The sequence below is a fragment of the Cyanistes caeruleus genome, chromosome 3 (assembly GCF_971803275.1).
Source record: "Cyanistes caeruleus chromosome 3, bCyaCae1.hap1.1, whole genome shotgun sequence".
Lineage (NCBI taxonomy): Eukaryota > Metazoa > Chordata > Aves > Passeriformes > Paridae > Cyanistes > Cyanistes caeruleus.
The window spans coordinates 30,067,148-30,083,023 of NC_141703.1; the positions used below are offsets into that span (position 1 = coordinate 30,067,148).

The window sequence follows — 15,876 nt, forward strand, 5'->3', positions numbered from 1 at the left end:
AGAGGATAAAGGTTCCTGTTCTCTTTCAGGTGCTCACTGATTCTGCATACAAGTCCAAATTTTTTAACATACAGTTGGACTTGGAGTGCATGGGAAAGAGAAGAGTCAAGAACTACCGACAGTGTGAACTTCTTTCTCTCACATTTACAAAGTGTGTGGTGCATGCAAACGTGCCACTTGCAGTGCAGAGGTAAAGGTACTTGGCAGTATTTCAGGTGTGGGAAGACAGAGGTGTGACATCTTTGTAGCATCCCTGATTTCTCTTGCTGTGCCTCCCCATCTCCAAAGATTGACATTCTCAATTCATGCCCTCACAGAAGGTGTGAGGGTGCAGAGTGCTGTTAACACAAATGGCTCTGAGTACACAGGCATCCAAACAAGTTTGAAGGCTGAGCAATTTTGCCTTCAGCAACTGAAACCATTTTGCAAATATTTAATATATAATTAAACCTTCTTTTCATATCAGGTGATCTGTCCTCAGCATATAACTTTATATGTCAGGACAGAAGAAGATGGTGAGATGAGTCAGATAAAGTAATAACAGGTAGAAGGTTTCTATTTGTAAATATACTGTCAGAAAAACCACGAGTCCCTTCTCTAAATGGGAAACCCTAGATTTCTTCAGGATCCTTGTTTCATGCTCTATACATCCCATGCTTGTGTCCATAAATGTTTCCCCGTGATCAGCCATCATCTGCAGATCTATGTCCCTGAATGCCAGCTGTTCCTGCATTTCTTGCAGAGATCACACCAAGGACAGACATGCAGTCACTGTAGTTGGGAAAGTGCACTCTCCCTCAGGCAGCTACTGTTTCACATGTATTAGCTACCGGAGCCTGTGGTTTGGCATCAGCACAAACTTCTTCCTATCACAGCATTACAAGTTGTCTACTCAACACAAAAATGGCTACCCAAGCCTGGCACAGCCACCTCCTGGTCAGCAGTGGTGACCCATTTGTGCACCGTGTCTTGTCCCTGGTTTATTACAGCATTTTGGGTTAAAGCAAGGTCTTCAGATGGCTCCAAATGGGCAGAGTTCCCTATGCAATAACTCTGTAGCTGCTGCTTATCACCCCTACTCTAGATCTTGATGCAATTTCACAACTTTGCAGCACCAGAGGTCTCAGCTGGCAATGGCTGAGGTAAACAACAGCTGTCAACATTCAGCAATGTAAGCAGCATAATTTCTTTGCCAGGACCCATCACTGTCAAGCAAGGGTTAAAAAGACCACTGCTAAAACGCCCTTCATGGTCAGAGCCTTGTGCATCCTTCTGAAATAACATCACAGTCCAAAACAGGAACAGCTCTTTCAATGGTGCAGGATCCATGTCTGGGCAGCAGCTGGAGAGGACAGGAGAGAAAAAGCTGAATCAGAAGTATTTTATTTTTAGTTGTTTAATAATGGCCCAGGAACGTCTGTGAGCTGGAGCTGAAGAAAAACAAACACATATTTCCACAGCACATAGGGAAACATTTCCTTAAGTGCTTCATGCTGGTGATACTTTTGAATTCCTAGCCCCCTCCCAGAACTCCTCGTGTGGACTTACACCTAGAACTGTGAATCAGATGTGTGCTTTTGGGCAAGTTTGGTTTGCCTGCATATCCAGACCCACATGTATAAGCCAGGGCAAATCTTACAGCAAGAAATGGGCAGAAGTATAACTTGGCAGAGCTGCAAAAGTGTGGCAGAACTGAAAGCAAAGCATCAAGTTTCCCAAGTCCCAGGGCTGCTTTGCAGTGAGAAAAGGGCAAAGCAATAACACTGCTACCTTGATTTGTTTCTCCATTAGCTCACTGGTTTTGCCTTGTAGGTATACAAAGTACCTGTATGGATGTACACATTCCTGTATTTTTGTATGTATGGTTTTCATCTTAAGAAGATGATATGCCCTAGCAGGCTCCTCAGTTTACAACATCTGGCCAGAAGCAGTTGCTGCAGCTTCCACCGGTCATGCCAAGTCAGAGTAAAGTCTATGTCCCATTGGCACAAGGCAGATGGGCTGAGAGCTTCTTTAAGATAGTCTGATAGCAGGGCAATACTTCAGAAAACACTGTTTTGTTGAGGTCCTGAGTCTTGTTGCTGGACAACATAGACACCTCTGAGACAAGCCACTGTGTCCTTCAGAAGACTTAATCTGTACCATGAATGGAGCAACTCTCATACACCTACCAAGGTGAGTACAACCTTGTAAAAAAGAACACAGAGAAATGTCAATAGTGTGCTTACATAAATGGTTTCAACTGGAAAAACTGAGTTTGCTCAGTATGGTTTATTTATGATCTGAATATCAAGAGCATTTCAAATGTCTATTTGATCAACAAAAGAAGAAACCACTCTGTATTTACACAGTCTTGTACCAACCTCCTCTTTCCCAGTAACTCTTAAACCTGTCACTATTTTCAGCCATAGGAGAGAGAGGGATAGAGGCCTGGAAGAGATGGAGCTGTACAATCTCCATCAGCTGGAGACCTGGTGGAGGGGAAGGGCTCTGCTATGGAGTCTGCCCTCATTTTTGCTGCCTGCTTTCTCAACTCTAACCAATTTTCCTACTCTCACTTCTTGGCCATTTTGCAGCTGCGTCAGACCAGCTGGCCCCAGCAGGGAGGCTTGGGAGAGTGTCTGAACCACACTGTGAGGAAGGGAAACAGGAAGCATTGTAGGAAGAGGGGACTGAAGTTGTAAAGGCAACATGGGGACATGGAGAGAGGGTACAGGAGACTATTACAGTAAGGGAGGGGCAGGAGAGCAGAGGCTGTTGCAGGTTTTGTTGGTTTTGCTGGCTGCCAAATCCTCGTCTTTGACACATGAAAGAAATGTGAAGGTGCAAGAAAACAGGAATTAATAAATAAACAGTAATAATCAGTGCTCTTCAATTCCAAGGGGTTTATAAACATTAATGAACCTTCATGAGCTGTTGGACAGGTATTTAAGCCGTATTCCATTTTCTCAGATAAGGAGATGAAAGCTCTGGCTCAAGTCCAAAGTTTTCAAAAGCAGAAACTACTTTTAAGAGCCCTCCTTTACGCTCAGCACCAAACCTCCGAAGGGATTGATTTTACAGTTGTCATCAATGTCAATTATATGCTCTTTACTTCTGCAAAGCCAGGTCTAAACATGCACACTAAAAGGCAGCAATATCTTTTGAAAATTCAGGCTCTGTAGGCCTTTTGGATTCTCCAAAGGTATGTAAGGAGAAACTGGTTTGTGAGAGAAATAGATATGCAAAAACATTTATTTTTTTCCTATTGCACCATGACAAGAATGGAAACAAAGACTTTGCTGGCCTAAGACACTTAGAGAAAGGACAAAGTAAAACAAAGATTTTTAAGAAAAAAGAGTTCAAGAAGATCCATTCCTCTGTGCAAATGGGAAAGGAAGCAGAGCATGTTTTCAAATCTTCACATCTCCCATAAAGACTAGGCAGATGGTTTGGGTGCATTTCTGTAAGTATGTGATGAATATTTTATCCCCGAAAGGAATAGAAAACATGAATGTGTATGTAGTCACCAGCTTCACTGAGTGAAGAAACAACAGGACTTCATTAGAAACCAGATTTGGTAGTCTAGAAAAGGGGAGGGGGGGTGGAGGGGGAAGCAGTGTAATAAAAAAAAGGGAAGAGAGACGTAGTTATTTTCTTTGGAATCCTGCATTCCCAATTTTAATTGTTCTGTGGCCATGCAAAGACTAACTTCTTGTTAGCCTACCTACAAAAACGTAAGTGGTGAAAAAGCCTCCAAGTTCTGTTAGAATGGTAGGTGTCATATTTAAATTAGCCAGCTGCCAAAACAAAAGGAGATCACAGAGCTTTCATGCAGAATATAGCAGTCAGGTAGGAGCAGAAATGCTGTGCTGATCAAAGACAGCAAGTTTAAACCCAGTCCTAGGCATGTGCAGCACGATTCCTACTCAGCAATATCAGCAATGTACCAAGCTCAGCTCAGCATAGCTTTGAGTGTCATAGCAGATCAGTGGGAAGACATAAGAATCACAACAGAAAGGCTCCATTGGAGATGGATAAAAAGTGCATAAAAAAGAGGAAAAGATTGCCTGAAAAATATGTTGAAGGATGCCTCAAAGGCACTCACATACATGTTTTAAAACTTGTTTCAAAATGCTGACACTTCTGCAACAACCAGGCTTGTGCTGTGACAGAATTTTGCCACTCCTGCAGCTGAATCTCTCCATAGGTATTTTGAAATCCTCAGAAGATGAGCAGAAGTTGTGGTTCCTCCCTACACCTTCTGCAGCGCCACCTTGCCCAGCACTGGCAGCACCAGCAGCAGTGGCAGTACCAGCACACTCATCCTGACACCACTTGGGTGATAATGTGGTGCTGAGCCCAGTGGTGGAAGGTGCCAGCTGTCTGCAGCCACCAGACAGGAGGGCAGGATTCACAAGAAATGGAAAACTGTAGAGCTTTATGTAGCCTCAAACTGGTTTTAGGGTCCCTGTGTGCACAGGGTTATGACAAATCCCATGGAACACAGGTATGGTGTCAGACCTTGTGGCATATAGGAAGGACAGAGACCATCATGAGTTCAAGGGACATAATATGCTTTCATGTGTTTGTGTTATGCAACTCTTGTGAGGCATCTCTGACTGAGAAAAAGACACATTTAATTAATGATTTTAAAAGGCCTTACTGCCCACACAAGTTGATGTTCTAGGGGATCAAAGGAAGAATAGGGTAAGCACCTAAAGGAAATTTTTATAACAAGAACCTCTGGTTCCAAGCACAGCAAAGAAAAATGGGAAATTTTTCCTAAGCCATACTCGTAACTAAGGCAAATTGTACCCAGATCCAGCAAAAGACAGCTATGGTAGAAAAAACACTGCTGGAGGTGGTTTAGGTTTGGGATTTTTTATTTTCCAAATCATTGAAGTATTGCTGAACTCTGCAGACTTTTTATCTTGGAAGATGAATTAGTATGGGAATTTTGGATCAGGAAACAGCGCCAGAGGAAGCTGCTGCTAACAGAAGCTAACACTGGCCATTCCACTTCAGGCTTCCTTTGAGACTATCGGGCACAAGTGAATGCCAGCAACTACATTTTTGGTAGCATGTTACGGCAGCAATACGTTTTTCCTATCAAAGTCATTTGCTATTGCTGCTGAAACACCACTGCTCTGCAGAAAACTGCAATCAGAAAAGGGGCAGGTTGCAACCTCCATTCAGGAAGTTTTGTCCTCTCTGCTCTGGGCTTTTCATCTTGTCACAAGTTATGGAGCCTTTGCATCTTTACTTTTGATTCTGCCTCCTTCATTCCTGGCTCTGCTAATTCACTTTATTGTTCAAAGTCTTGTATCTACCAAAAGGTAGAAAAATCACTAGCTGTTTGATTAATTCTCCCTAAAGAAGAGCAAAAATGCATTTTAGGAGGCCAACCCTTCCATTCCCACTACACTGCAGTGACTTACGCCAAGCCGTAAATAAATTGTATTCTTGGAATATAATTTCTTATATAGGGCTGTCCATTCTTCTTTTGTACCAGAATAATTTTAGTGTCTTATCTCAATGACAAAGTGGGTAGAATATAAAAATCCTGAGAGTATGGTATCTACCCATAGCTGTGTCTTGAGAATGAAAATGAGAATGGGAAGAGAGGGCATCCTGGGCAGTAACTTGAGAAATACCTGCTTCTTTCCATCATAACGGAAGTAATCTACATCATCTCCTCCCAGCTTCCTGGGGTCATTACCTCTGTGCTGAACAGAGGTCTTTGCACCTACTGAAGGTGGGGAGGAAAGCAGGTGTGACTCAGCTCTGGCAGAGTGCAGGCACATTATAAAGCACTGGTGGAGAGGGTGTCAAGTAGTGAGCAGGGCAAGACAAGGTTTCACTCCCCTGCTGTCCTTTGGGAAACAGTGGCCATGAAGCCTGTGCCTTGGATTCCTCTCTATCACCTGTGTGCTCTGCAGGGATCCACTATATATGAGTAAAGGGCTAAGGGATTGATTTTTTTCATCCAGTGTTTTGGAGAACTGGAAGTTTAATGATACTGTGGTGAAGTGTTTACTGCCTTAAACCACATGTACATATTATTTTAATCCCATGTCCTGAGACAGGCTGTTTTCTTAGGAAATGTTTGTTAAACACCTTGAAATGTGATGACCTTTCCAGTGTCACAGTAACTGTGAGGTTCCCAGAAGAGCTTTGACAGTGCTAAATTGCAGAAGTGGGTTTTGCAACTGGAAGTGAGGAAGTGATGTTGGAAGTAAAATAAGAAGTGGAATCAGCCACATAATCATTTTGCATATTGATGTTCTATTGCTGGTACTTGAAATATAAAAATGCACATTATAATGTTATTGACAGGGAAAAAGCCAGGAAATACTATTGCATAAAACTGAGTCAAGACTTCTAATGTGTTTTTACAGTGTTGCTTATAACTTAATTACACTTGCTCCTGACAGTATATTTTATCTTCTTATATCTTCTTTATTGCATAGGCATTAATTTAATCAGAGATAATAAATGAAACCTCTGGAATTAATTACAGGTTGTAACAGTTTTGTTCTTTGCTAGAACAGGCAGGAAGACAAAAACATATGGTCCCATAAACATTAACTGGCTTTTGCCATTACAGGAGAAAGACAACAAAGATTAAATTACTTGGAGATGTAGCTGAGAATGCTCAGGCAGTTTTCAGTGTTTCTGAAGCTCAGCAGTTCTCTGTGTGGAAGACCTTGACTACTACATTTCTGTGACCCTTTCAAACCAAAATGCACATTCTGCTTGAATCTATTCAAAAGATCTGAGCTTAAGAACTGCTTTTACAGATTCCCAGGATCTGATCTGTCTGGCAGGAGGGGTCTTTGCAGTCCTGTTTCAATGGAGGCATGCTGCCAGGATTTGGGATCTGCGTGTGAGCTACCGTGATTTCCCTTTGGGCCCTCTTGTTTCTGCCAAACTTGAAGTGGACTTTCTGTGAGTGAGAAGCAAACATGGCTCTATTCCAACAGCACAATATCTGGGAGGGTGTCTGACAGGAAAAAACCTTGCAGAAGAGCCTTTCAAAGCATCTCTAAAAAAATCCCCTCTTGTAGGGGATTTCTTGTGAAGAAAAAAGTCATTACCTGTGCTTAGAAGGCAGAGGGTATCTTGCTTGGTTGCCTAATCTTTCTGATCACAAAGTTAACATCACGGAGTAACTCCATCATATATGAAATTATATATCTTACACTATTTCTAAAATGCCTCTAGTCTGGTTCTTAGTGTGCTATCACAGTAAAAAACTTTCAGATCAATCTGATTTGCTTAGAAGCTTAGTACTTAATCTAATCTTCCATTTTTTAAAAAAAGCAAACAAACAAACCTCTAATGCTGCATTTAGTGATTTTTAATGCATTTTTTAAATGCAATAAATACATCATCTTCTTTGTATTTAACACTCAGGCTGTTGTAGGCAGTTATTTTGTGCTTCACTTCAGTTGTCAGTTTCAGCTGAGCTACACATATATCACACCACTGCAATGTGAACTCACAAGTCAGATTTAAATCCTTCATAATTCCTGTTGTTCTTTTCTTAATGTGCCTCCACAAGATATACATTTTTCAAATACTGAAGTAGTGTGAAATTAATATGATATATCAAGAATGGTCCCATCAGACTTCTGTAGAGGAGGACTGTTATCTACCTGGTCTGTGAAGAGGATTTGTCTACACAACGCAGGAAATATAATCCAACGTGGTATGGAAAGCCTGCCAGTTTGAGCAGTGGGGTATTATGGATTTTGAGCATTCATTCAAGAGTGAACCAGTGCCTGGAGCAGTGTGCTGAGGGCTTAAGGCTGCCACTGGGCACTAACCCAATGTGTCACTACATCTCTCCTTAGTTCGGTGCAGGTGGGAGATAAAGTCTTCTCAAAATCCAGCCACATATCAATATGGTGAATCTGAAGATTTGTGGCTTCATTTCCTCAGCAAAATCATTTCCCTGCTCTCAGAGTGCTCAGTGGTTTTCAGCCCAGGGGCTGCAGGTCTCTGCACTGGCAGATGGCTTCAAGGGGAGATGCCACAAAGAAAAATAAATGTACTGATGCCTGCTGGCAACTGGTCTACAGGAGGTTGAAGCTGCAGTGGAATATTTCAGGGGCTGCAGAAAATAAAGGGTTGAAAACAGCAGCTGTTAATTAATCTCTGTGAGGTGCTTTTCTTTTTTCTTTTTTTTTTTTTTTCCCTGAAATAAGTATGTTTTAATTATTTTCTCCTAGATGTATTAACCAACAGTTTGAATTTCTCATGTTATATTCACTAATGTGTATTATTTCTCTAGCACCCTAAACATTATTTCTCTGCACTCACTGCTTTCTCCAATAAGTCCAAACTCTGGGTCATCTGACAGTTTCAGAAACTCTGTCTTGGGAATTGAATCAGCTCGCTGATCAGGGTTTTTCAGACACTAATAAAGGTACAAGTTAAAGAATCAAAACTGGAAACATGGAAATGATCGGACTGTGCACCTGCAGAATGATAGCTAAATTCCAGCCCTTATTTTTTTTTTTCCTTTTTAAAGTATAAATAAATTAAACTTCAACTTTAGGCTCCCATTTCATGATAAATGCAACTGAATCTCCCTACAGTCTCCTTCCTGAAAGATCAGCCTGTTTCTTTCCCTCAGTCCAGGACATGCACTTTTACCCTAGTTTTCCTGCAGTCACAACATAACTAAGGAACTAACCTAGCCAAAACCACTTTAATAAGTGAAAGTTTTCAACTAGTTTAACTAGTTACAGCCATTCACTAAAGAAAGTCTGACAGGAGTCAGGGAGGGAGCATGGACAGCCTGTTTTTGTAGCAGCCCTTATGTGCATCAGCTGCAATCATGTACCTGCAAGCCCTGGAACCTATCCTAGAGCACTGCACACTCACAGTCTCCCATGTTTGTTCATGTTGCCAGCCCCCTCGGAGGGTTTGGTACCCTCTGCAGAGGGCCAGCTAGGCAGGAGGCCCAGAGCACCATGGCTGCCTCTTTCCAGCCATCATTCATTTTATGCACAGAAGGAATTCGCCTTCCTTGAGCACCTCAGTGACACCCAGAATAAAAATTATATATTTGTTTAATGGATGAAAAATATGAAGCCGTGGGAAGCTAAAGGGCATGACTAGTGCTGGGAAGGCAATCAGTGACAAAGGCAAGAAGGAAAAGCAGAGTTTTCCCTGTGATGCTTCCCTCTGCCGTCTGTACTCTTTCATGAATGCTCAGAATCTCTGCAGTTTATTCTGGCTATGACTGATGCTCCAACATAATCTGAATGGCAGACTCCCTGCCTTGTGCTACTAGTACTGAAATTTAAGAAAGATACATAGCATGATAAATAACAAACACAGTCATTTCAGAGTGTGTGCTAAGGGTGGTATAAGGCCAGAAACATCATTTTCTTTCTGTTCTTTCCTTTCAAATATATCTTTATTTTTTAAAGCTATTTTTCTTTAGTAACCTTAAGCACCTTCAAGCAATTGAGTAAGATATTCTTATCTTTTCTGGATTTTATCAGAGAATAAATAAAAAGCAGTCTGCTTTTTATTTAGAATATTTTTTTAATTTTAGAATAAAAGATTTATTTTTTTTTAGAAATGGTTTTTGTCTCATAATCTACTAGATTCCCATCCTCCCTGGTTTTATGTACCTCTCTAGACACCAGTTTTAGAACTATTGCTTCACAGGAAACTTCAGATCATCCAAATCCTATTTTAATACTGGTTGTGAAAATAGTTAATACATTACTGTAGGACCTTCTTCATGAAATAAACTTATTCTTAGCTGTTGCCAAAGACTGTCTAGTTGTCAGGTAGAAGATGTGCCTCAGGATGTCAGGGACTGCCATGTGCAATGCCATATTGGGAAAGAAGGGTGCTCCTGCTTTCAGTAGATGCATTTATTTTATTATAAAATACATTACAAAGTGCTTTGTTTTCCTCTGTCATCCTGAATAAGTTTTCTCTCATCTCATCCATTCCCCTATTGCTTCTCTGAAGCCATTTCTCAGAGATTCTTTGTTAATTATCTTCCAACAGTTCTATGTGTTGAAAAAGCTGCTTAAAAAAAAAAACCAAAAACCCAAACAAAACCTGAAATTAATATTCAAGTATCTGCAAAGGGAAGAAATATTCACCATCTCACTTCACCAAGCATTTAAACTTTCAATACTTACATGTCTTCAGGATAGTTTTGGGGGCAGCGGAAGTCTCTGAGCTATTCTTATCCTGCAAGAGCATTTAAAGTAATTTCTTCTTACGTTCTCATTAATTTTTAATACATTATTATGTGGATGTCCATCTTCTCCTTTTGACAGCTTTTATTTTTGTCAGACAAATAATATGCTCAAAGTGCTTGCTTGCTATTCTATGTATGGAAATGAAATCTTTGCTTCACCTAGAAATTGTAAAGAACACAGATCACACAGTGTTTACCAGATTGCAGCTGAGTACAGAATTTTGACTATTAAATGATCCCACTGGAACTCAAAAGCAGTCCACATGGGCACCTTCCAATTCCCAGCTAATAATTACTGCTGGCTGTGCTAAGTAGCACTGCAGCAGTGGTACCTTTCAAAGAGCTGGTACACAACCCATTTAGCAATAGGCAGAAATTGGGAAAGTGAAGCTCAGGTCTTTATCCCTAATCAAAATTCATTACTTAGAGGGATCTTTGCTTAAATTTAGGTGTGATAAAAACCACTGTGACTGAGGTCTTTAATCTAGAAGTGTGAGGTTTAGCAGCCTGCTAATTCAGTTGTTGTATTTATTTAATATTTGCAGTTAACTGGAAAAGGAATGTGATGGAAAGAAAGTACACCGGTCATGTTTTTATCACAGAATAATAGAAAGGGTTGTGTTTCGAGGGATCTTAATGATCTCGTTCCAACCCCCCTCCTATGGGCAGGGACATCTATTAGATCAGAGCTCCATCCAACCTTGCCTTGAACACTTGCAGGAATGAGGCATCTGCAGCTACTCTGGGCAACCTGTTCTAGCGTCTCACCACTCTCATTAACGACGATCTGTGTTAATAAAAATGTAAGATACAGTGTCACAGGATTACCAGCAAAACGTGCTGCAGCAGTAACCATTTGTGCAGGTTCGCAAACGATCCTGCCAACAGCTCAACCGCAAGCAGTGACAGATTATTTTTTAAAACGAGAAAAAAACTGAACTGTAAAATTAAGATTCTGACTTTTCCCTTGCGAGACAACGTTTCAAGCACCGGCCTTTAAATACCAAAGCAGCTGCGGGTTCACGCTTTAGGCTTAGATCTAGAAGGAAACAGGAAAGCAGAGACACCCCCGCCCCCCAACCTCTCTCCAAGCCCAGGACACCCTTTCCTTCCCGCACTCCTGTGCAGCAGCCCCCAGCGGGGCACATGCCGGGGGTGCGGGGACCTGACCTAGACCCATCCTCCAGGACCCCGGGGCACCGCGGGAGCCCCAGCGGGCCTCTGTGTGGGGCTCTGTGTGCGGTTCGGGGCGCCATAAACCCCCGAAAGGGAGAACCAGAACTCCCCCCTGCTCCCCCTCCCTCCGGCCGGAGCTCCCCGCCGTCCCCTCCGAGGGCGCGGAGCAGCACGGCCCCGCCGCTCCGAGCCCCCGGCGCCGCGGGAAGGGCGGCCCGTGCCGGGGCTCCTCCCTCGGCCCCTCCCCGGCGGCCGGGCCCGCACCGAGGGAGCCGGAGCCGGCGCCGCGCGGCCCGCGGGGGGCGATGTGACCCGGGCGGCCGGGGTGCGGTGCCGTGCGGGGCAGGCGGGCTCCGAGCGGGGAGAGAGCGGGACTTCGAGCCGGGGGAAGATGTGGCTGAAGCCCGAGGAGGTGCTGCTGAAGAACGCCCTCAAGCTGTGGGTCACGCAGAAGAGCAGCGGCTACTTCATCCTGCAGCGGCGTCGGGGCCACGGAGACGGCGGCGGCCGCTTCACGGGTACCTGGTGGCGCGGGGGTTCGGCGGGCCGGGCCGGGCCGGGCCGGGCCGGGCCGGGGGGCAGATCCCCCCTGCGTCTACCCCAGGGGAACTTGGCCGCGCCGGGGCACCCGGCGGCAGGTCGGGCTGCGGAGAGCGGGAGCGGCCTCTTTGTTCGGGCCGTGCACGGGTGGCCCGGCTCGGCGGTAGCGCGGGCACCGCGGGTCCCCCGCCGCGGGCGGTGCGGGGGCAGCCGCCGGCCGGGCGGTGCGGGCCGCCCCGGCTCCCCGCCAGTTGCCTGGGGAGCAGCTTCGCGTTTCTGTAGCCTTGAGCAGCGCTGAGGCCACTTGTATTGTTAGTTCCCCGCGCTCCCCTCCCGATGGGTTTCTCAGCGTGGCTAAGGGCGGGCGCGCAGCCCTTCAGGCGGTGCGGAGCCGCTGCCCGTGGCCGGAGGATGCAGCTGCGGAGAGCCCCCGGGGGCTGCAGCCCGCCGGACCCGGGGAGGTCCCTGCGGCCGGCGGTGAGAGGTGCACATTGCCGGGGGCACACAGTGGGATGTGCTGCCTGTAGCCCCCGGTACCGTCCGCGACCTACGGCTCGCCTCCCCTTTCTACAACGAGAGCTATATAAGTACATATAGAACTCCTGGCTTTTGCACGATACATGACATTACGGGGCGGGGGTTGTTAATTCGGTGTTGTGGCAAAGTGCGTTCTGTCTTATTTTTTGCGCTAATTACGCTACGGGTTCTGGTGGCTGTCTGGTTCCGGCACGTTATATCCATGTGGCACTCCAGATTGGCGTATGAAGGATAAACACGGAGAAGGATCACGCTGTACCCTCGCAGCAGTGTAGATCCGTGAGTAACTCCAGCGAGAATGATGTGTTAGGCTGCGCTGACGTTGTAGCTCAGGGAATTTGGGCCAAACTTTTGGTTCAAAGACAGCAGCAACTGAGTTCAAATAAACAATGCTTTAGAGAATTAATATAGTTTAACTGTGTCGTTCTTACTTAAAAGTGAAAGAGGCTGTTTTGAATATTATAAAGTGAGAATTTTTAATGGTAGCTTATATGTTTGAAAGAATTGTGAGGTATTTTCAAAATCACTATTTTCTATGGAGTTTAAGAAGCTGAATTACCACTTTTGGTATTTATCTTATTAAAGCTTTCTTTCCTGAACTCCATTTGATAATACTGCTTTCTGCACTGTTGCTTTTAGTTTTTAATTTTTTGTTTTTCGTAAAATCAGAGCTTATCCTACCTGTCCATAAAGTGTACAAAACTGAACTGTGGCTTAGTAGATCTCATGCTATCAATGTATTACTAATGAAATGGAAGTTTTGCCAGCAAGTTAAAACACTCAACCTCCTATTTTCTTCTGCTTGCCCGGGTGGCAGTCAGGCCACTCTTTTGTGACAGTAAAGACGATGTGGATTAATTTTCAGAGTTAAAAATAGCCGTTTACAGCTGCTTGATTTAGGTCCAGGACAATCATGAGGTTCAGTTTCACAAATGTTAATGCCTTACGCTTGAGCTTTTCACTACAGAAATTTACAAGCTTAAAGCAAACAAACTGCTTTTCTCTCTGGTTAAGTTTCAGGTGAATCATTTTGCTGAATCTACAGTGCACAGGCTTGCTGAGATCTCTTTTGGCTGGCAAAGGAAAGCCATTGCTGCCTTGCACATTTTCCAAGGGAGCTGTAAATTCTGACAGTTCATTAAACCATTTGTAAACGTTTGTATTTGAAGGGGCTTAGAAATTTGAGTCCTAAAACCAACATGCAAGAGTTACAGAGCATTAGATATAGCTGGGGTTAGATAGTGTAATTTTTTTTTTTGCAGTTTTTACTTGCAATGAAGGAAATGGAGATGGGTACTGAGAAACAGCAAGGTTTTGCTGGTAAGTGTTTGCTTTCAGTGCAAAACCTATTTTCTGATTCTTGCTGTACATGACTATAGAGACACTTATTTAGTTCCTGTCTTTTCCAAACTGTCAGAAGGGCAGTAAAGCTCTGCCATATTTCAGAGTATGATCTACCAAGTGGTAAAGCCAAAAGTTAGAAGTTTTTGTTTACTTTACTGGGGCAGCAAAGCTTAAGTAGTGAGAACAATATCCAGATCTGTTTCCCCTTTAATACCTTGTTCCCTAGCCAATTGCAGTTACATTTTATGAAAAGGAAGAAGTTTCAAAGATGTGAAGATTCTGTACATCTTCACAAGATGCAGGTGCCACAGTAGAAGAGAATCTCTTAGCTCCTGCGGGGAGGAGGAGGCTGCATATCCTGAGGCTGTGTTAAACCCGTGTAGGATCAGCAGAACAAAACTCTCAGAATATTAGATTTCATACAAGTGTAGATGGGGCAGCTGACCACCTGTGACATAATTTGCTTTCAGCAGGGTAGAAGTGTGCAATGCTTGAGTTGCCCTTGTGCATGTTGCCCCAAATGGTATTTGCACTGAACCTGCATGAGGACATCTGTTTTATGCCCCAATTATCATATTTGCCTGTCTTTCTTCTAGGACACTTCTTTGTTCCTACCAGGGCATTTTAACTATTAGGTAATAGTAAGTTAGCACAGCTGGAGGGTGTATTTTATGTGGATTTAATTCCTGAGGAAGAATGCATTAAAGATGGTCTCTTGCACAAAAGCACTTTTTTTCCCCATATCTGTGTTTCTTTGTGTACTTTGTTTTTGTCAGACGCTGAGCAGATGTTTGTAAGTAAGAGACTCCATTTCTTACTGTTACTTAATTTGTGTCCTAGGGCAGTTTCCAAATGCACGCTGGGCTTGCAAGCAGAGGGTACAAATAGTGATGGGGGTTGCATTTTACTCTTCATTACTTGACCAGTCTCATTCTGGTTTCTGTCTTACTTGAAAAACCATATCCCTAAGAAAGTGCTTAACTTGCCACTTTCCCTGGATCTCTACTTGACAGCTCTGCTGGATCAGAGACTTAATAAGGAAATTGAAAATGGTTAGAAAAAGTTAAAAATCTGAAGTATAATTTCTTAATTAGTAACTAAAGTCAACGATTTAAAAAAATATTTAGTTCATCAATGTCTGTTGATTCTGGCATTTTCTTTGCCTAATTGGAGAGCATTGTTGTGATCCCTACAGAAAAGGCTTGTGATGTAGCCATGATTAGCAGATCAAAGTTAGTTGGATTTAATACTTGCTGATGTCTTTGGTTCTGAGGTTACATATTAATAATAAGCTTGATATGACAGTAGTAAAAAACACTGTCAAATGCCTTGTGGTAAATACTGCAAGATGGTTTAGTCTTTAAGTGAATCACTACTTTAATTTTTAGGACAGAATGTTGAAACCTTCATGCACCTTCCTCTTTGATTTTGTTTTCTACATTTTGACAGCAAAACTGCTTGCTCTGGGATGTGTTGGGAAAGATTTCATCATGAGTGCTGGACTGAGAGTAGTCTTTCACTCTTCCCAAGCAGCTAGTGTTGCAGTTTTTGTTGATACAGTACTTCACATTACACACTCTTAGCATATAAAAACCCACTTAGCAACACTTGTGAATCTTTCCTTTTATAAATAAAGTTAAATAAGACCTTAAAATGAACTCTTGTTTCAAGCAGCTTTTTGTCTGGTTGAGATGCAGTGCTTCTTTAAATTCTTCCTTGAAGTAGATCAATAAAAGATTATGTTTTGTTCCCATTTTACCCATGTTTTTAATTTAGCTATGATATTTTTCCCTACCTTTCTTCCAGCCTCCATTTTCAGCTTAGGGTACTTTCCAAGCTGGATATAGTTTTGCATTATTTGGAACTTGAAGAGGACGAACATTTTAAAAGAAAATTAATTTATTTTTCAGCTCTTACAAAACTTTATGGTTCACAACTTTAAATATAATAGACTGGCAGAAAAAAAGCGTCTTCTATATATGAATCTAAACCTTATTATTGCTTTAATAAAAATAAACATGGTAGGCGTGGTGAATACATTTCCAAGTTCCATCTTAGGA

The 15,876-nt window shown here is 43.0% G+C and overlaps 1 protein-coding gene across 5 annotated transcripts in view; it reads left to right on the forward strand.

Annotated features, from left to right (window-relative positions):
- The window catches only part of TBC1D8 (TBC1 domain family member 8), a 68,826-nt gene that overhangs the window by 7,915 nt on the left and 45,035 nt on the right, over window positions 1-15,876 (forward strand). Inside the window, exons 1-2 of one of the 5 annotated variants that reach the window (XM_086880433.1) lie at window positions 11,800-11,913; window positions 12,689-12,751. The exons of 1 other annotated variant lie outside the window; for it this stretch is intronic. Coding sequence is in view for 2 of the 4 variants with exons in the window: in XM_086880430.1 (XP_086736556.1) it covers window positions 11,787-11,913 (127 nt within the window). In the remaining 2 variants the exon portion in view is untranslated. Of the gene's footprint in view, window positions 1-11,668; window positions 11,914-12,688; window positions 12,752-15,876 lie in introns of those variants that run through there. 3 more of the 5 variants (XM_086880430.1, XM_086880434.1, XM_086880429.1) reach the window with 3 other exon arrangements.